General features: G+C 51.4%; 1 protein-coding gene across 1 annotated transcript in view; it reads left to right on the forward strand.

The window, feature by feature from the left end:
- Window positions 1-20,211, forward strand: part of CEMIP (cell migration inducing hyaluronidase 1) — a 46,857-nt gene that overhangs the window by 9,009 nt on the left and 17,637 nt on the right. Inside the window, exons 6-16 of the mRNA XM_016217949.2 lie at window positions 1,310-1,380; window positions 2,275-2,370; window positions 3,128-3,249; window positions 4,894-5,026; window positions 5,779-5,970; window positions 12,300-12,475; window positions 13,715-13,924; window positions 16,245-16,450; window positions 17,016-17,085; window positions 17,855-17,983; window positions 19,593-19,678. Of these exons, the coding sequence (XP_016073435.2) occupies window positions 1,310-1,380; window positions 2,275-2,370; window positions 3,128-3,249; window positions 4,894-5,026; window positions 5,779-5,970; window positions 12,300-12,475; window positions 13,715-13,924; window positions 16,245-16,450; window positions 17,016-17,085; window positions 17,855-17,983; window positions 19,593-19,678 (1,491 nt within the window). The remainder of the gene's footprint in view (window positions 1-1,309; window positions 1,381-2,274; window positions 2,371-3,127; window positions 3,250-4,893; window positions 5,027-5,778; window positions 5,971-12,299; window positions 12,476-13,714; window positions 13,925-16,244; window positions 16,451-17,015; window positions 17,086-17,854; window positions 17,984-19,592; window positions 19,679-20,211) is intronic.

Genomic DNA, 20,211 nt, shown 5'->3' on the forward strand with positions numbered 1-20,211 from the left:
CTGTCAGAAACTATTCTGTCCTTACAAAAAGAGCCACTGAAGGATGGATGCTTCCCATGTTTTGTCATGGTTGTTCCCATGGGTAAAGGAACTAGATGTGCGGGAATTTTTTACCCCTCGTTTGCACAGACACACCTTGAGTGACAAACTGGAAGCATCTAAAATCAGTAGAAGAACCAAGACCTGGACCCGTCCTCTGTTCATGCATTCCCAAAGTAGTCATTGAGCAGACATTGGCACAAGGCTGTAGGCGAAACTTGGTGTCCTGAGCTCTTGTGGGAAGGCAGACATTAAGGGATAGGAGGGCAAGGCATCTGAGAGTGAGAGAGACAGCAGGAGGCAGAACCTGCCGGGGAGGATAAGTGCACCTTCCCCAGGAGAGACAGCAGGTTCAGAGGCCCCAGGGCTGATGTGGGGCTTTCCTGAACCAGGGCAAGTACAGCAGCAGGTATGCAACAGAGGCAGGGTTTGGGGGAGGCCGGTGGTGAGCACTGGAGGGCCTTTGCTTCATGCCAAGGAGCTTGGTTTTCATCTAACAGTCAGCGGGGAACCATGGAAGTATTTAAGCCAGAGAGTGACACAGTCAAATCCCCAACCTCAACAATAGACTGACTTTCCAAGATCAGAGGTCAACACGAAAATCAAAAGCTATTGAGGATCAAAAGCTGTTGAGATCTTATGGCAAGAGATAGGCTATACTAGGCACTTGAGACCAGACAAGTAGGGTAAGAAGACCGTCCTGCCCCCTAGCTGTACACACTCCCATGGAGGGAAGATGACTGGACAGCTTTTCAAAATCTCACACCTTCTCTTTCTCCTTCGCTCCCCATTAAGAAGAGAGGCATCTCTTTCCTTCCCAAAGCCTGTTGCTGATCCCAGGCGGTCAGTCACTCCAGCCTCTGGCATTTTCCTCGAGGTTGCCTCGGGGACACCTGGCGTGAGAGGGATAACCCTTCTCTTGGAACAGATTTCCTTGTTTGCCTAAAGGAATCAGAGCCCTTGCTTCAGGACCTAAGTGAGTCTGGCAGGTGTAGGCAGGTCTGCGGGCTTGTTTATTTGTGATTCATGCCTTGTGTATGGCCAGGAAAGCAGAGAGGCTCACAATGTGCAAACAGCAGGCGAGCCAGGTGGGTAGGAAGCCCGTGCTTGCAAGAAAGGCTCCTGCTCTTTGGGAGAAGGGGAGCCCAGCATGGAGCTCATTTCCCCAAATGCCCAGAGGTCTGCTCACCCATGCGATTCCGTGTCCTGTCTGCCTCCAGCACAGGCTCAGGCATGTGAAGGACTTTACTTCTGTTGTTGTTTTTTTCAGACACCCTTGGAGTTTCATAACTGTGAAGGGAAATCCTTCTTCTTCTGTGGAAGACCACATTGAGTATCACGGTAATTAATGGGTAGCAAGAAGCCCAATCCCCCCAGTGTCTCTGATGGAGACGCTCAGGTCTTCCCTCAGGGCATGGCTGACCCACCCCCCAACACCTCCTGTACTGACCAGCTGCTTAATTGGCCATGTCCCATCAAAGTGTCAAAAGCCAACACTGTTGAAAATCAATCAATAAGAATACATTTTCGGAGAACTCGTCATTGACTTTGTTAACCCAAAAATAAAAAGCCTTTCAAAGTGAGAGGCAATACCTGTTTATATGAGATCAATAAGAATAGCTATTTGGGAATCATTACTTTAGACAGAAGCCCAAACAGTGTTCCCATTAAGAGACCAAGGTGAGGGGTATTTATGAGAAAGGGAAGGGGAGCAGTTCTACCCATAGCAGGATGGCGTTGCTATTGGTGCAGAAAATATAAATAGTGATGTTAATTCTAAACAATGTTTTTAATTTTCAGCCTGGTAGCCATCAGTCCAGTAGTCAGCAGATCTGCTTTGTCATTATCTTTGCAAACAGTTCTTGGGGACACAAGGATGCCTTAGTCTCTGTCCAAAGGTTATTTTGCCCTGTTTTGACATCACGAAGATTTGAGGTAGAAGCTGTGCCAGGCAGTTGCTCTGAGATGGCAGCTCCAGCTCCATTTAAGAGTGGCTTTGTTTATTATTTTTCTTAACAACTTAATCCAAAACAAGTGACATAGGAAAGATGGGAACTGGGACAGAGCCAGCAGGGGTAATATTTTGAGCTAAAAAGACACTTTGGATGGGCCTTTTTAAAAAAAAAAAAAAAAAGCAGCTCCAGACACCTGGGGTGGGGAGGGCTTCTTCTACTTTAGACTGCCACCCTCTGGATTTGGGGGTTTGTCTGTTGCTGAATGTCTGGCCTCTGACAGGTCACCGCGGCTCCGCCGCTGCCCGGGTGTTCAAACTGTTCCAGTCAGAGCATGGCGAGTACTTCAACGTTTCCGCATCCAGCGAGTGGGTTCAAGGTGAGGCATTTGGGGCCGCCTGGTAAAACCTAACATTTGGGCAAAAGGCCAGGACGTACTGTGTTTATAGAACAAGGATTTTTCTCTTGCACCAATAAGACCTCTTCATTGTGGTAGAGTCAACTAAAGTTGCAACCGAAATTTGTCTTTAATTCGTTAAGCCACATGGCCAATAGCCCAGAGGAATGTTTTTTCCCCACGGGGTACCTTTCCCATGCCAGGATGTGGCACTGAACAGGAAATACAAGCAGGACTGCTGGGTCCTGGTCCTCAGGGAGCCCACACGTGGGGATCGGGGTGTAGAAGACAGCAATCCTTGGATAGTGGGTTCACACATGGATTTCCTCTTTCCTCTTTTTGCAATAATGAAGAACATCTATTGCTTTTATAAAGAGGTTTGTTTTTTGGTTTAGTTTTGGGTTTTTTTGGGTTTTTTTTTTTTAATATATCTTTATTGATTTCAGAGAGAGGAAGGGAGAGGGAGAGAGACAGAAACATCAGTGATGAGAGAGTCATTGATTGGCTGCCTCCTGCACACCCCCTGCTGAGATCAAGCCTGAAACCCGGGCATGTGCCCTGACCGAGAATCGAACCCTCATCTCCTGCATCATAGCTTGATATTAAACCACTGAGCAACACCAGCTGGGCTAAAGAGGTGTTTTTAACTAAAGTTGGTGCCAAGGGTACTTGGGGGAATATGCTGAGCCTGATTTATCCCCACGGGCCTTCCTGACTCTGCTCTTTGCTTTCTACCTAGACGTGGAGTGGACAGAGTGGTTCATCCATGACAAAGTGTCACACACTAAAGGTGGGGAGAAAATTTCAAACCTCCGGGCAGCTCATCCAGGAAAAATCTGCATTCGCCCACTGGATATACAGGTACCAACACACTCACACAGTCACATAGTTATTTGGGGGAAGACTATAGATCTCAGACGCTCTCTCAGTTTGAGTGGCCTGATGCTCATGGCCCTCACAGCACACAGGTGAGCCAGGCACTAACATTCCCATTTCACAGGCCCATGATCTGCTCCAGCCTCCCAGCTGGTGAGTTCCAGAGTCAGGACTTAGGATCTCTCCTGCATCCTGCGTCCGGGTTCCTTCCCTCTTTCTCCCCTTGCTTCTGCAGCCATGGCTGAGAGTGCCAAGCACAGGGATGGGCACTCTCACTCCTCAGTTGATCTCCTTTGGGACCCTGGAAGAGCTAGTCTGCAGCCCCTGCCTCTGGTGTCTGCATAGACCACCTGAGAGAAGGGTATGCGTGTGCTGCTTGCAGGAAAAGGCTGCATTTCAGTTTTGGCTGAACTCACGTCTACATGGCTCTCCTTCTCAGCCAAAGACAGCGGGCATCTGCTGGGTTCAAAACAATATTTCCTAAAAAGCACCCCCCCTTTTTAGGTTGACTGTCCTTTGACTCCTTGTTTCTCCAGCCCCTGTGCCTTTGGTCTCTGTGCCAAGGAGGACAGCAACTGTAGCCCTTGCTGTGAATGCATGTCTCCGATGACAGTCAGTCTCCACACACCCAGCCTGGGATGAGCCCCAGCTGGCAGGGGACAGCCTTCCACGGAGCTCGCTGCCTAAATTCTCTATCTGGCCTTGACTGAGGCTGCTCACCCATCAGCCCCCATGAACTGAGACCCCACTCTGTGCCAAGTGCTGGACTGTGTGCAGGGATCAGGGAGACAGGAAAAATCTGGCCCTTCCCCTCCCCAGAGCCCACAATCAGTGGGAGGAGACAAACATTGAAGGAAGACACTAGGCTGGGAGCCCCTGAGAGCATCAATAGGAGGAACAGCTACAAACTCTGTAGTTGGGTAAGGCTGGATTCAAATGTTGGCTCTGCCACTTGCTGGCTTTGTGACCTTGGGCAAGTTACTCAACTCCTCTGAGTCTCTGTTTCCTTATCTGTGAAACAAGCAAAGACCTCACAGTTTTGTCATAAAAATGGAATGAGATAATATATGTGAACACTTAACTCCGTTGCTACAAGGTGGGGTTCTCAAACTTCATGCCCATTGGAATCACCAGGGCAGCCTTCCAAAGGTCTGATGCCATGGCCACACCCATGCACAGTCAGATCTGAGACTCCAGGAGGGGGCCTGGGCGTAGGTTTAAAGAGTCCCCACATGATGTGGAATCAGCAGTGGATTGAACATGGTGATTCTTCCTGTCGGCCACTGTTCCTGGTGCTGCTGGTGGTGGTACAGCCATAAGTGGCCAGTCCAGCTCCTAAGAGAGCACCTGCTTATAGCAGATTATCCTTAAAACGTTCACCCAGCGATGCACAGTAAACCACTGGTCTGTCTACCAATCCCGTAGGACCCCAGACAGGGCATATATCCACCCTGCAACTTCACAACCAAACTGTGGCAATCATTGGAGTAATAGTCTTGGCCATTGTACATACTTTTTTCTTCAGGAACAATTTTAGACATGTGAGTATATGTTTATAGCATTAATCATCACCTTTCTTCTTCACTAAAAAAAAATGACTTTGCTCTATAATTTACATGCCATTCCCAGGCCACTACAGTGGATGGAGCCAACCTTACCATGGAGGTTGTCTACAAAAGAGGCCAGGATTATAGGTTCGTGTGCTACGACCAGGGCCACGCCTGCCTGTGGTACCGCGTGCGGTTCCTGTGTGGGAGGCCTGGTAAGCAGCTTCTTGTCGGGACAGAGATGCAGCGGTGGCTGTGCATTGTGAGTTTGGATGGCTGCGTCCGCTGCCTCCAAGCATCTCAGGGACACAGAGCTCCGGCCAAGTTCGCAGTGACACAGGAGAAGTGGGAGGGTACTCGGAGTTGGCAGGAGCCAGCAGACCCCGCCCTGCCCATTTGTCTGTCAGGAAGGGGAAGGGCCTGGTCCAAGAAAACCAGGGTGCAGTGGACAGAGCCCACCTTCCTGCAGCCCCCCCTGCACAGACATGGGCTCCTTGCCTCTTTGGGTGCTGTTATTTTAAACCCCATTCCCGAGATGCTCGTTACAAGGGGTTGGAAATGGTCAGTTTGTTCATGGAGGCACTTGGCCATCTCCAGAAGGCAGTCATTAGGGACGGGAGGTCTTTGGGGGAAAGGCTTACGGCTACTGTAAATAATAGTTGAGAGGAACTATATTTGTTTTACATCTTAAGTAAAGTGGGTGTGGTGAGGCAGCCACACTGAACTCCAGCTGAGGACTTAGTGGAAAGTTCCTCTGCCCAGAGCTAATGAATGGCTCTTTTCTAGTAGGGTTTTTGTTGACTTCAAAAACCTGTACCAAGACAAGAGGAGTGAGCCTGGTGATTTGGGTTTTGGATAGGCAAACCTGGCATTTACTTATTTAGGGAGGGGAAGGGAGGAGTTGGGCAGTCAGAAGTTTGCCAAGGGCAAAGGCCTGTATCTCAGTCCCTCCCGCTTTGGGTTACAGTGAGGCCCAAACTCACCGTCACCATCGACACCAATGTCAACAGCACCCTTCTGACTCTGGAAGACAATGTACAGTCATGGAAGCCTGGAGATACCTTGGTCATTGCCAGTACTGACTACTCCATGTACCAGGCGGAGGAGTTCCAGGTGCTTCCCTGCAGAGCCTGTGCCCCCAACCAGGTCAAAGTAGCAGGTAGGACTTTCACTAACCCCATTCTAAGCTGTTGGAATCTAGAAATTGTTAGGCTTAAAGTTGGCTGAAATAACAGGCAACCTGTATTAGTCAGCTATTGCCATAATAATGCTGCATAACAACAACAAAAATCACCCTTAAAGTCTCATGGTAAGCATTTATTTCTTACTCATGCATCTGCAGGTTGTCTGGGCTCAGCTTCTGTAGGCTGAGAGATGTGTTCAGGTTGGCTCCACGTGACTCTCCTTCCCTCCAGGACATATTCTTCTTTTGGGGGAGGTTGAAAGCTCCCAGAGGGACGTGCAGAAACACAGAAGGACACTGAAGGCCTGGGCTCAGAACTAGCAGTCTCTGCCCACATTCCTTTGGCCAAAGCGTATCATATGGTCACCACACATGGGGTGGGGAAGCCTATTTCTCCCATCAGGGGAGTAAATATTTGTTCACAATAATGCAGTTTACCACAGATTTTAAAATCTCTTTTTTCTATAGCTTTTGAGTTTTCTTTTTTTTTCTTCTTCTCCTAAATCTTGACTTAAATGCTCTGTCATTTATGGTAGGTGAGGTTACTGGAATCACAGATTGTTAGCGTTAAAAAGAAACTTCAAATATCATCGAGTTAATTATTCTTAATGGACAGAGTTATGTATCCATTAGGGTTGTTTGGTTGTGAGCAACAGAGTCCAACTTGACTATTGTAAACCAAATGGAATTCATAGACACTGAGCAGCCAGGCTGTGAAAGGGCAAGGAACAGGACAGCTTCAGGGATCTGGGTGTCAGGACCCAATGGGTAGCTTCCTTAGGGTGTCACTGTCTGCAGGCACCGTGCTTAGTCCCTGGCACAAAGCTCAGAGGTCGCCTTCAGAGAGGAGCCCTGGTGGGGATGGTGGCTTTTGTGTTTACTCTCCAGCCAGAAGGGGACAGGGTCCCTTCATTGACAGACCCTCTAAGATTGCTTCATATGGAGAAAGGGTCACATCCCAGAGGAAAACTGGGGCGTATCACCAGAAGAAAGAGATGATACTGGGCATTAAAAATATCAGCTCCACTGGAGAAGTGTTAGAATTGGGGGTAGGGGAGGACTATGGAGTGAGAAAGCATATCCATTCTATTCAAAATATCTACTATTTTGGAAATAAAACCACAGAAAGTAAAATTCAACACAATCTTTTTGGCTGGTGGGGATGTGCTGAGAAGGAATTTAGGGGAGCAGAGGTAAAAAAAAAAAAAGGTGAGAAATTGTGTTGGAGGTCAGTGCCCGTATTTTATTCACGTGGGGTGGACCCTGGAGGTCAGGTGGCTGAGGTGGTCCACAGACATTGCCTGTGACCCCAGGGCCCCGGCCGAGAACTCTGAACTATAGAGAAAGGCTCTCTGTGTTTCTGGGAGATGGCGATTTGGTGGATGTGACTGGAGAGAGAGGGAAGGAGGCAGTAGCTCATGGGTGGAGGCTGAGATGTCCAAACATTTGTTCCTTGACAACATAACAGTCTGGCACGTACATGCCAGGCAGTGCTTCAGACTTGGGGGTGACACGGTGAGCTAGGTACCCATGACTCTGTCCCTGCAGGAGCCTGCAGTCCAACAGTGAAAAGAAAGATCCAGCAAAGCACCATCCCAATAAAAATAAAATCCCAAACGTGGGAACCACTGTGGGAGAGGAATGGGGCTATAGGGGTGGTGGGAGCATGAAAAGGGGACTTGGCAAGGTCAGAACAGGCATGGCAGCCTTCCCAGAGGAATTAACGACAGAGCATAGAGCTGGAGAGAGAGAGGAGCAGGTGACAAGGAAAGAGGAAGCTCTCAGAGGGTCAGCAGAGCCAGAGAGCTACGCAGGGAAGGTCACGCGGGGTTCCAGCTATGGAGGACCAGCTGTGGGAACAGGAGAGCTGTGTGGGGCTAGAGGGAAGGGAGGCCCCATGGCGACAGCGTGGGGCTGTATTCTGAGGGCAATGGTGTATCGGATTTTCCCAGCGAGGAAAGACTCCCAATGTCCCTATTCACGGGACAGCCCCTAGAGGAGTGAGTTCCTAAAGAGGGTTAGACCTGGGGTCTTCACTGGGTGACTTCTGTGTCCCCATGTGGACAGGTCTTCTGGGACACCAGGTGTCCTCCTGGACTCTTGGCAGGAGCAGCAGGCAGACCATTTGAGCTGATGTCACTGCTCATCGTAAGGCAACCCATGGTCTGGGCAGCATCTGTGACTTTTGGGAGGGTGACAAGCCTGCCCTGAGGCCCCTGCCTATGTGGAGGTGGGAGGAGCCCCTGGGAGAGGTGCTCTGGGTCTTGTCACACCAGCCCTCACGTGTACCCAGTGCTGGGCACCCAGAGGCCTCGAGGGGAGATTTCACTTTGAGCAGTCCTGTTGGGACAGCTGTGGGTACCAAGGGTGCACCTGAGCACGAGGAGCCCATGTGATGTCAGGGCAGGCCTGCTTCCCCATCAGTGTTGTTTGGGGGAGCTGCTCCTCTTGGCAATGCCTGACAGCAGATCCATCTGCTTCTTGAGCTCTAGGGGTGGTTGGAGAGCAAGCTGGGCTGTCCTGGGCCTGAGTACAGGGAGGAAAGGATGAGTGGAGAAGATGGTGGAACTCTCAGGACCCGCCAGCCTCCCTTGGTTTAGCAAGGCCTGTGTCTACATCCCTGTGCCTATATCAGCACCAGCCCCACACCTAGCTGATCCCCACTCCCTAAGTTACTAGACTCAGAGCGAATGGTCCCCTTGACTCTGCTCATCAGCGCCTCCTGGTGGAAAGTGCCAGAAAAGCCCCAAGTAGGAGTATGTGTGAAGTGTGTGTGAGAGTGTGTTTTTCTGTCCAAGGGGGCTCACATTTCTTCCCTTCAGCCCCAAACCCTTTCTCTGGCTCTCCATCTCCCCCTGAGAGAGAGCAAGGACTCTACCTGCTTCCTTCTTTTGCGAGACTGCCCCTTTTTATCTCTCAGGGTTCACCTTCCCAGGCTGGCTGCCGAGGGAGACAGCCTTCCTGGATCTTTCTTCACCACCCCATTCCAGTAAACAGGCATTTTAAGGGTTTCCTGATGAGAAACAGATGAGAGTAACAAAGTAATGAAAATGTGTGAATCATCTAAAAAAAATATTTCAGAGTTTTGCCAACCACAGTATAATTCCCAACACCTCCCGACATGGCAATTAGGAGGCTCTACAATTTTCTGCCTTTTCGCATCCCTGTCTTCCCACTTTGCTTGTAGCTGCCCTCCTCCCACGTTTAAATAATGCTCCTGTTAACTAATGTTGACAGTTTTGTGGTTTCCTGTGATATACTGAGCACTTGCACAGTCCATATTGCTCCCTCTTCGTGATAAGCTAACAAGGAGGGGCTATTGTTTTCCCCAAGGCACAGATGAGGAAACTGAGACTCATGGAATATAATTCCAACTAAATAAAATTAGAAATTCCATCCCTTGGTCACACTAGCCAGATTTCAAGTGTTCAGTGGCCACACCTGACTAGTGGACACCCTATGACAGTGCAGAACGGAGCATGACGGCCATCTCAGAGCTGTAGTGGGGGTGCTGGCGTAGGCCAAGCAAGTCTCCCTTATGGACTTACATGAAGGATTCAAACCCAGAGCTTTCTGGCGCCCAGGCTACGTAATCTACATTGCCCTTCCTCTGTGAAGGCCCCGGTTCCAGCGTCTCCACACAAAGTTGGCTGGACTGTGGGAGGAAACAGGGAGTTCTGTGGTTTAAATTTGCTTCCCTAAGACCTGCCAGCCTAGTCCCCCAGGGGCTCATCCTTGGTGGTCTGAGGAGGGCAGTCCCCTCCCCCTGTCCTGCAGACTCTCTGGCCCTGTTAGGTCTGAGCCACAGGACACGCGTCTGTTTCTCCCACCAGAGAGTCCTAGATGTTTATTCTTCTCTTGACCCCAGAGTGACTAGTTCCGTGCCTGCCCCGTCCCCATGGAGAGGGCTTGGGGAGGAGGAGCCAGGGCAGCTGCAGGGGGACGCCAGGGAGGGAGGTCAGGGTTTGAAGCCCCTCTGCTTCCCAGCAACCCCCATCCCTGGCCTGTGCTCATGGCCTTCTGGATTGTTCGGGACAAATATGGCCATGTCTGCTGTCCCTGCCTAACTTTCAGTATCAGAGCTGCAAGGTGGGAGGGAGGGGTGGAGGCCGGGAAACCGGGGCGCACAGCTTCCCGGGGATAGCAGCCTGGGAGTGGCCTGTGAACGCAGCAGCAGGACAGATAAACCGCCATAAGGGTTTGTGCGGGTCCTGCTAGGCGCTCCTCTGTCGGGGGAGGAGACTGTGATAGAAATACGCCTACAGCTCTGTCTGCCTTGCCTGCTCACGGGAGTCTAAGGGAGTCTAACGAGCACCGTTCCCATCTATCTGGAAATCACTCTTACACCCTGGCTGGTCTCCTCCAGGGAACACAGAAAGCTGTCTCACCTGAGGTCATTACAGGCCTGAAACTGGTAGTGGGAGCTCCAGAGGGGGCTGAACGATGGCCCCAAAGATGTCCATGTCCTAATCCTCAGGACCCGCGAATGTTACTTTACTTGGCAAAAGGGACTTAGTAGGTGTGATGAAGTTAGGGCTGTGAAGTGGGAGATGATCCTGGATTATCTGCTGGGCCCGATGGGATCACAGAGGTCCGCATAAGAGGGACACGGGAGGGTCAAGGTCAGAGGAGAACATGAGGTGGTGACAGAGCAGATTGGAGAGATGCATGTAGAAGGTAGAGGAGGGGCCACCAGCCAAGGAGCGCAGGTGCCATAGAACCTGAAGAGGGACAGATTTCACAGGGCCCAGCCCTGCCAACACCATGACTGCTGACCCAGTGAGACTCATCTTGGACCTCTAAGCCTATAAGAAAAGAAATTACTGCTGTTTGAAGCCACGGTTTGTGGTAATTTGTTACAACAGCCCCAGGAAACTGATACTGATTCCAAAGGGGATATTTTCTTGGCTTTGCGATGAGCCCGGTTCACTGCTTTGAACTAAGGTGCTTCAAAGAAACCACCACCTCTCTGAGTCTGCAGAATTCCAGAACAATCAACATCCTGAGAAATCCTGCAAGCCCAGCACAGGGCGTGCACCAGGGGCAGGAGGGAAGGGGGCCAGGCCAGCTCCTCCTTGGCTGAGAGAGCCGGGCGGGGTCACTGCTGGTGGACGCTGCTCAGGGCTCCTGGGAACCACAGCCTTTGCATGTGGTGCCGCGTCCCGGGGCTGAATGAGGTGCGTGCTCTGATGCTCACATCAAGGTCCCAGTGAAATTCAGGTGGCGTCTGTGGTGTGGTTCAGGCTGTGAATCCACATGATCCTCAACTGGAAGGGAAAGTGCCTGCCTGCCAGGTCAGCAGTCCCAGCGAGGAGCCGATTTAGAACCAGACTAAGATCTCCGTACTCCAGAAAGGACTAGGGGTTGTTGTGAAGGCAGAATTTGGGGCTTACAATCAAATGCAGCTCCAAAGTTCCAAACTCTTGTCATGCTGGGGTGGGCTGAGGGTCAGTGGTACAAGGGACAGAGCATCGTCTCCTTCACAGAAGGAGGAAGGGAAGGCATAAGGTCAACTCTAGACGGGGTGAAACCTCTTCTGCGCTGTTTCAAACGGTACCTTGGAGGCACCCAGTGTTGGACACACAAGCTTCTAGAAAATGTGGTGGTAGATACATGAGGTTGAAGCCAGTTGAGCACAGATTTGCTCACTTTCACAGAATTCAGGTTTGTGCTGCTTTATTGCAGTGGCTTTACAGAGAGGGGGTTTACGTTGTGTCCGTAAGAATTCCAGATGTTTGGCAGTCCCAGGCGTAAGCTCTATGGGGTCATCAGAGCTCAGGTTTCCTCTCTCTTGTTGCTCTGCCATCCCTGGGGCATGGTCCTCACCCAACTGGGCAAGGCCAGATCACCCCCCACACACGTCTTCATTCCAGCCCTAGGGACAGGACGAGAGCAGGGGCCACCTGAGGGTGCACATATCACTTCTGCTCATCCTGTGACCACTCCGGCTACAGGGAGCCTGGGACGTGTGGCTTTCCTGGGGAGCCATGTGTCTACCTAAAACACTGGAGATTTTAGTGTCATCAAGCAGAAGAGGGGACAGATATTGAGAGACAAATAGTGTTTCTGCCCCAGGCTTCAGCTCTAAGCATGCATGGCTGTGAATCCTGTCTCTTCATTGAGACAGGTGACTTCACCTCCCTGAGCCTCCTTCTTCTGCGCAATGGGATCAGGCCCTGGGACCACCATGCAGGCAGGTCATGGGGAGACTTGTGCAGGAGCTGAGGAGGCAGCTGGCAGGGGCCTGGAGCACAGAGGACATACGCAGTCCCTCCGATTTACCCGTTCCCCCCTTTCTGCCCTAGGGAAACCGATGTACCTGCACATCGGGGAGGAGATCGATGGCGTGGACATGAGGGCTGAGGTTGGGCTCCTGAGTCGCAACATCATCATCAGGGGGGAGATGGAGGACACGTGCTACAGCTACACCAACCACGTCTGCACCTTCTTTGACTTCGATACTTTTGGGGGCCACATCAAGGTAGGGGTCTGCCTGGCCGAGGCCATAAGCCCCGCCAGGAGAAGTCCCACGGTGTCAGCCTGTGGGTGGTATTCTTGGTAGGGAAAGGGGATGGAGGGGCAGGCGAGGGGACCAAGGCGAGAGAACCTTCTGGAAGTTGGAGAAGTCTTACGTATTATCCACTGGCGTGCTGTCCCACCCATCGGTACTTGGAAACAGGAGAGACTTGTGCCAGAGGGGGCAGCTCCCTATACCCGGTCACACCACGTCACATCACGCGCCCTACCTTCCTGGTGTTCAGCCCCAATCGTGGCTCTCATTCCCTTTCTTCATTATTTAACCCTGATCCCTTCCTGAAAGAAACATGAGCATGTAACTCACAAAAAGTCACCTGTACAATAGATCCATTAAATGCAGATGAGTGACGATAAGGGGAACAGAAGTACCAGCATTACAGTAACCTGTGAGCTCCCGGGGAAAGTGGGGCAGTGACAGATAAGCAGCCACAGAGGCCTCGGGTGCAGTGAGGAGGATGGCATCTGCTCACCGGAGCTCCTGTTGTCCTGGCCTCAGGTTCCAAGAGGAATTTCCTTTGCATCTCTTCATAAAGCGCCTTTACCTGCACATTGACTAGCATCAGAAGCCCAAAAGCTCTTCACACAACCATTGCTCTCGGTGATTTGGCATTAAAGCTAAAATAATAGTCTCTTGGAGTTTTGTGAGGACAGTTCTCTTGGAGCTACAATTGTGTGCCTTAAGGATAAGACTTCTTGGTAAAATAACTGAGAGGAACAATGGAGTGACACAGAGTTCGCAATGGGGACCCTCCTCGCACTTCGGGTGACACGGTTTTTTGTCATGCAGGCCTGTGTTATAGGATTTCCAGCATCCCTGGCCCCTGCTCATTCAATGTTTTGTCATCACCAAAAATACTTTTTCATAGCTCACTTCCTCATAACACTCAGAGGCTTCGGAGGCAGGAGAAGAGGGTGGAAGTGAGCCCCAGTCTCTCCCAAGCCCCCCATTCCAAGTTCACTGCTTTGCCACATCCCCATGTTATAAGTGGCACCTCGTCTCCCTTGGGGTAAGAAGGGCCAGGCATCTTAACCCATTTGCAGAGAACAGCTTTGGTTTACTGGAGGCGGGGGATAACAAAGCACTTCGAGGATAACGCCTCTCCGTTTTCAGAACATGGGCACCAGCGAGCGGGTCGGGGAATGCCTCACAGACTCCTTCTGACTCTCATCTCTCCTTTCCCAGTTTGCACTGGGGTTCAAGGCAGCACATCTGGAGGGCGTGGAGCTGAAGCACATGGGACAGCAGCTGGTGGGTCAGTACCCGATTCATTTCCACCTGGTGGGTGATGTGGATGAGCAGGGTGGCTATGACCCGCCCACATATGTCCGGGACCTGTCCATCCACCACACCTTCTCTCGCTGTGTCACCGTCCACGGCTCCAATGGCTTGTTGGTAAGTGCCTCCTTCCCGGGGAAGAAAGGACCTAGAGGGCTTTCCCCCCCCTCCCACCATGCCAGCTGGCTCACCCCTCGGCCCAGGAGCTGTTAGCACTGGAAGGGTGTTTGCATCAAGTCACTTAGTCCAGGACTGTCGGGGGTTGAACCATCCTCACCTTGGATTTTTGTTGTTGTTAATCCTTGCCTGAGGATATTTTTTTCCATTGACTTTTTTTAGAGAGTGGAAGGGAAGGGGAGAGAGAGACAGAGAGAGAAGCATCGATGTAAGAGAGACACATCGATTGGTTGCCTCCTGCATACACCCAGATCAGGGCCAGCAATCAAACCTGCAGCCATGGTATGTGCCCTTGACTGGGAATCAAACCTGTGACCCTTCTGTCCTCGGGCCGATGCTTCAACCACTGGGCCAAACCGGCTAGGGACTCACCTTGGATTTTAGAGTGAACTCAGTTGACAGCAGGCTACAAACCAGAGGAAGGAGAAAATGGGGGTGTCTCCTTGCCAAGGGGCACCAAAATGCAGGTTTGTGGTGGCCATGGGGAGTACACACATGGTGGAGCAGATCCTTCTGTGGCCATGTGGCGTGACAGTCTGTTAGCTGAGACAAGGGGGACCACGTCAAAACTATGCTGTGGTATTGGCCCAGCCACTGAGTTCACGTCAGCAATGGCCCCTTTTCTCCTGGTAAACCAAGTGTCCATCAGAGCAAACACTGCTGAAAGAAATGTGTTCATTAGCCATTAGGCGGGTGTGTGTCAGAGGCTTGTCTTAATTTGCACAGATGATTCTTACACTAAGTCAATTCTTCTTTAAATGAACCCAACTTATATTTTCTATAAACGTTTCAAACTGAACCTTAGAAAGTGGCACCTCCAGCTTATGTTTGGTTTGGCTCATACGATGTTTAGAGAAACATCTGATCATTTTTACACTAAGCTGATAATTGTACACTACACTGAACTTCCTTTTCATGGACTAAACTTACACCTTCTGTGAACTTTACAACCGGATGTCACAGAATGGCACCTGTGCGCCGAACCCAGCACCAGATGTGTTTTGTTTGGCTTGAATGGTGTTTAAAGAAACATTCAAAGTCATTTCCATCATTTAAAAATGGAGATATTTCACGTAAAAGTCTGGGTTCCTGGCTTCTCTGGGCTCAGCTGGCAGCACCAGACCCACATACCTGCCCAGTGCAGAGTTGCAGCTGCCCCGCTAGGCCGGCCTGTGTTCTCCAGTGGCCTGCCACTTCGTAGTGCTTTTCAGGAGATGCCCAGGTCAGTGCCACCAGGTGCATTTGCATTTGTGACTCTTGCTTCAAACCAAACAGAATGAACCTCCCACCAGATGTGTCGTGAGGGGGAGGTGAACAGGCTTGTCAGCATGTCATGGGTGAAACCACTGTTCCATGTGCTCTTCTATCGATAAGGAGTGCCCACTGCTCTGTGTTTACGATGCCGTGACCACAAACCCCACTGAGTACAGAGGAGAGAGTGTGTGCCTTGGGGCCCAGTCGAGAAAGGCCTGGCTTCCAGGCTTGGTCCACATGTTATGAGCTGTGGAACCTCGGGCAAGTTGCCCACAGGCTCAAGTGGAAGTGTTGGTGGGACCCAGGGCCAGTCTCCCCAGCATGCGGTGTGAGGACTATGTCTAGAGCAGTGGCTGAAACACATGGGATTTGTTTCTGGCTCAAGGAAGAAGCAAAGGAGAATGGTTTCTTGTAGAAGAAGAAAGACAGTGATTACGATAAATTTAGAATGTTAGGGATGTAGTAGAGGAAACGGGTTGCAAGTGTGGCTGGATGTGTACTGTGGGCTGTGAAGCGGGTTGGGCTTGGTGGGTGAGGGCGCAGTGAGGAAGATCAACACCAGCCTCCCTAAAAGGCCCGCCTGACTCAGCTCAGACGCTGCCGCCCAGGCGAGGCTCTCTCCCCACCGCCTTCCAGTGGGAGCTCCTGTGGGCAGCCCTCCGCACTAAGTCCTGCAGACTGTTCTTGCTGTGTGCCCACCAGAGTAGGCTCACATGACCTAGTCCACCGTCTCCTGCTGAACCTACTTCTAACACTTGGTCACTTTTCCTACCCTATGGAGCCTCAGCCATAACACCTGCAGCTAGAGGGACTTTAAAGTCACCTGTTTATCCCCCTTCCCGGCCCTCCCCAGGCCCAACACCTGTGTGCAGTACATCTCCAAACCCCCAGCGCTCCTCACAGAGCCAGGTGTGCAGCTGATACTGTTTGATGTGTGTTGAATGAATGGATGAGTCCATGAACAATTGGATGGCAGGTGAAATGTCCCCTCTCTCGACCCCTGCAGGTCAAGGACGTGGTGGGCTATAACTCTTTGGGCCACTGCTTCTTCACGGAGGATGGGCCAGAGGAACGCAACACCTTTGACCACTGTCTTGGCCTCCTTGTCAAGTCAGGAACCCTCCTGCCCTCTGACCGTGACAGCAGGATGTGCAAGACGATTACAGAGGACTCGTACCCGGGGTACATCCCCAAGCCCAGGCAGGACTGCAAGTAAGCGCCCCTCCATGCCTGCGCCAGGACACCTGTCTTCCAGCCCGGGGACCCCCAACCCTGAACCACCTGCTGCTCAGAGAGGAAGCATATCTCCCTTCTCAGGTGCCCCATGTGCCTCGATCTTGTCCAAAGAACCATGGTTCTCACCCTTGGGCTTTTCCTAATGTGGCTGCCCCTTCGCTCCCATGCGAACACATTCGCAGTAGCCCCACTGATGGTTTAGAGACAGAGCTTTCTGTGCAGCCAGCTTTCTGAGCCAGGGCCTCTCCCTTAGAAATGGCCACCTTCCTGACTTAGATTTATTTCAGAGCCATCTCAGGCTTCTCCCACACACAGGCGGCGTCCACCTCAAAGAGCCACGCCCGTGTCAAATTCTGAACACTTTAAGTGCTCCACTGCACCCTGCTCCAACGAGAAAAGTGGGTTTCAGATAAACAAATCCAGGATTTCCCAATCTCTGAGGCTCTTGGAAGAATATTAGAGAGCCTGACATGGCCCCATGCAGCAGTGCGGGGGAGCTGGGAGCTGATGTCTGACGCCTTTCCATCTCCCCCTCCTGCAGTGGTGTGTCCACCTTCTGGATGGCCAATCCCAACAACAACCTGATAAACTGCGCTGCTGCAGGGTCTGAGGTGAGTAGGACTGTCTCTTCTCTGCATGAAATTAGGGGTAGGAGCTGGGGGCTCGGAATGGCCAGGGCCCACCCTGAAATATGTGTGCTCTGTACCCCAGGTTGGAGGGAGATGGACTGGTTTTTAGTAATGGCTGTGCCTTTGTCGCACTGTTGATCATAGCTAATGAGAACAGAGCACTTTATGCGCAATAACTCTTTATGAGGTTGAATTTACTGTCGCTTAGAACAGTGCCTGGCACATCAGCGTTCTAATAAGCTAAAATAATTCTCGCATTGAACCAATGAGGTAGGTACTACCACCTACCACTGGATGGGTGAGGAAATGGAGGCAGGGGCGCTCATGTGCCCAGAGGCACACACATGATACAAACATGGCCTCGCTCTCACCCATCCCCCTCTGCTGCTCACCCCCCCAGGGGCCCTGAGCAGAGCAGGTGCTGTCCCTGAGCACCAGCTTCCATATCTGTAGAATGAAAGAGAGAAGCTGAGAACCCTCTTGAAATCCTCCCGTTATGTGCCAGGAGGAGATGATGCTGAAATCCAGCTCTGTGGATCCTATGGCCAACAGAGTCCGACTCGATGAAGGGTTTTAACAGGGTGGACCCCACAAAGTGCATTCACCTCAAACTTTTCACCATTTTCTAGAGACATATTTGGGGGTTGGAGGTAGGGCCCATTGCGGGGAATTTGGCGCCATTCAGTCTCCCTGACAAGAAGCTGGCTGGTGCTGAGTCCTATGTCTTCCCCTGTCCCCCTACCCACAATAGGAAACTGGATTCTGGTTCATTTTCCACCACGTGCCAACAGGCCCCTCAGTGGGGATGTACTCCCCTGGTTACTCAGAGCACATCCCCCTGGGAAAGTTCCATAACAACCGAGCACATTCTAACTACCGGGTAAGTCTTCCTGGACCCCCTGGTCAGGGCAGCACTGAGGCCAGAGTCGTGGATGCAGGCTTGGGATTGGGGACCCAGGGGTAGTGCATACATGAGCCCTAGGTGTTGGGCTTGTCCTCTGGTCCAGTCCCTAATGTGCAGATGAGGAAACTGAAGAGAATGGACACATTCAGGGTCAAAAACAAAACAAGGGTCAACTAAGGGAGTAGACCAAAAAGGAGAGATATATTCTCAGAATGACCTGTGCTTACACCTAGGGGGTGGCCTGTGAGGAGGGCTTGGCAGGATGGGCAGAGAGAGGATGTGGGTGGGGTCATATCCCAGAAACGAAGAAAGAAGAGCACTCACGGGGCAGAAGACAGAGGTTAGGAGGGCCATAGTGCCACCTGACAGAGAGAATAGCGCAGGCCTCGGAGGGGGCATTTCCGAGGCTGTCATTGGCCCCTGGGAGCTGTCTCCATACAGAATGGGACATACGGGTTGGGGAGGGAGAGAATGTATTGTCTGCTTGTGAGACCCCTGAGGACCTCCCATGAGGGGGTGTTGAGCCATGTTGGATCTAGATGTTTAGAGATTGGACCAGGTGAGGATATGTGGGAAGGGTGGTTTCCCACAGGAAGTAGACCAGGTCACCAACACAGGTGGAGGGATGGCCTTGAGGAAGGTGGCAGGTGGCCCAGGAGGGAAGAGAAGTCTTGAGCTGGATGGACGGGAATTCTGAGCAGTGGAGGCCCCATGCTTGGCATTCATGCCTGATGAGCCCAACTCCACACGCACTGTGGGGGGTCCTGTGCAGGGCTCCTCACCTGGGCTACCATATTAATGCCTCACAGCTCTCTGTGAAATGAGTGCTGTCAGCCTGTCTCACAAAGACTACAGCTGAGGTCTGAGAGGTGTGGGGACTAAAGTCATAGCTCCTGAGGGAGGAAGCAGGAGTCCAGCCAACATATGCTCACATCACTGGAGCTTCGTTAGAAGTCAGTTGGCAAATTCAGTAGCCAGAGTGACCTCCAGTGATCTAGATAAGAGAACCCTGAGTTTGGGCATTCCTAAGAGGTCAAGGGAGCCAAGGAAGGATGGGACACGGCCTCACTGGGCAGCACCACTCAGCTGCTCTGCTTCCCACTCCCCGTGGCTGACAAACGGACACCTTTGGAGCCAAATAAGAAAGTGAGGTTCTCTTCCTTGAGCCAGGCAGGATCCAAGACAAGACCCTGGGAGGGCCACAGACCTCCAAGGTAAAGATGAGACTCAAGTTCAGTGACACATTTCCCGGGAAAGCGTAGCCATCATTCTTGACTTGGGTCCTGAGGTGGTGTGAGTGCTGGGTGTGGGCTGAACTGAGAGGCCTTGGACAAGATCCTTAACCCCTATAGTCCTCAACTTTCTCGTCTGAACCTCCAAGAGGACACCATATTTCTGGTCTGACCTGAGCAATGCAGGTTCGCCTCCCTCACTGAAGACCCCCTATTTCCACTAATGCATCCTGAGAGCAGAGCTAGTTTTATGGGAGCATTCAAAACGATGCAGTGAGGCTGGGTGTGAGAAGATGCCTAGCCTGCAGTGCAAGCCAACATGTCCCTGAATGCTCCCCCTCTCCTGCCCACAGGCTGGCATGATCATAGACAATGGCGTCAAAACCACTGAGGCCTCTGCCAAGGACAAGCGGCCCTTCCTCTCTATCATCTCTGCCAGGTAATCAACCCTGGGGACCCCTTGAGTAAACCTCATTCATTCATTCATTCATTCATTCATTCATCGGCTATCTTTTCAGCACTTTCTCTGTCCTGTACATTGAACTAGTTGCTGGGGGAATCGTGGTAAAAATCCAGACAGGGCAAAGTGTGGATTTTAGCATTTAGGATTTCAGCATTAGGGCTGAATTAGGTTTCAACAAAAGCCAATACCTGGTAAGTCAACAGGATTGTCCAGGGCCATAGCAGATTGGGCTGGGATCAAAACATGGAAAGAAAAGATGGGAAGAATTTCACCATCGGTGTAGAGAGAAGGAACAGGCAAGTTGTGACTGTAAATAAATCTGGAGCTCAGCCAAGGCCAGGGGCTACTCCTAAGCCTCCAGGTAACTAAGAAAGCCTGTTCCCTTTAAGGAGACCAAGTTGCTTGGGCTCCATCAAATGTAACACCAGTGACAGGATAATGTCCTCAGAAGACATTTGCTGTGGCACACAGCAGTGAGCATCCAGGCCCCAGAAAAGGCTCCAGGTCAA

Source organism: Miniopterus natalensis, chromosome 22 (genome assembly GCF_054644295.1).
Source record: "Miniopterus natalensis isolate mMinNat1 chromosome 22, mMinNat1.hap1, whole genome shotgun sequence".
Taxonomy (NCBI): domain Eukaryota; kingdom Metazoa; phylum Chordata; class Mammalia; order Chiroptera; family Miniopteridae; genus Miniopterus; species Miniopterus natalensis.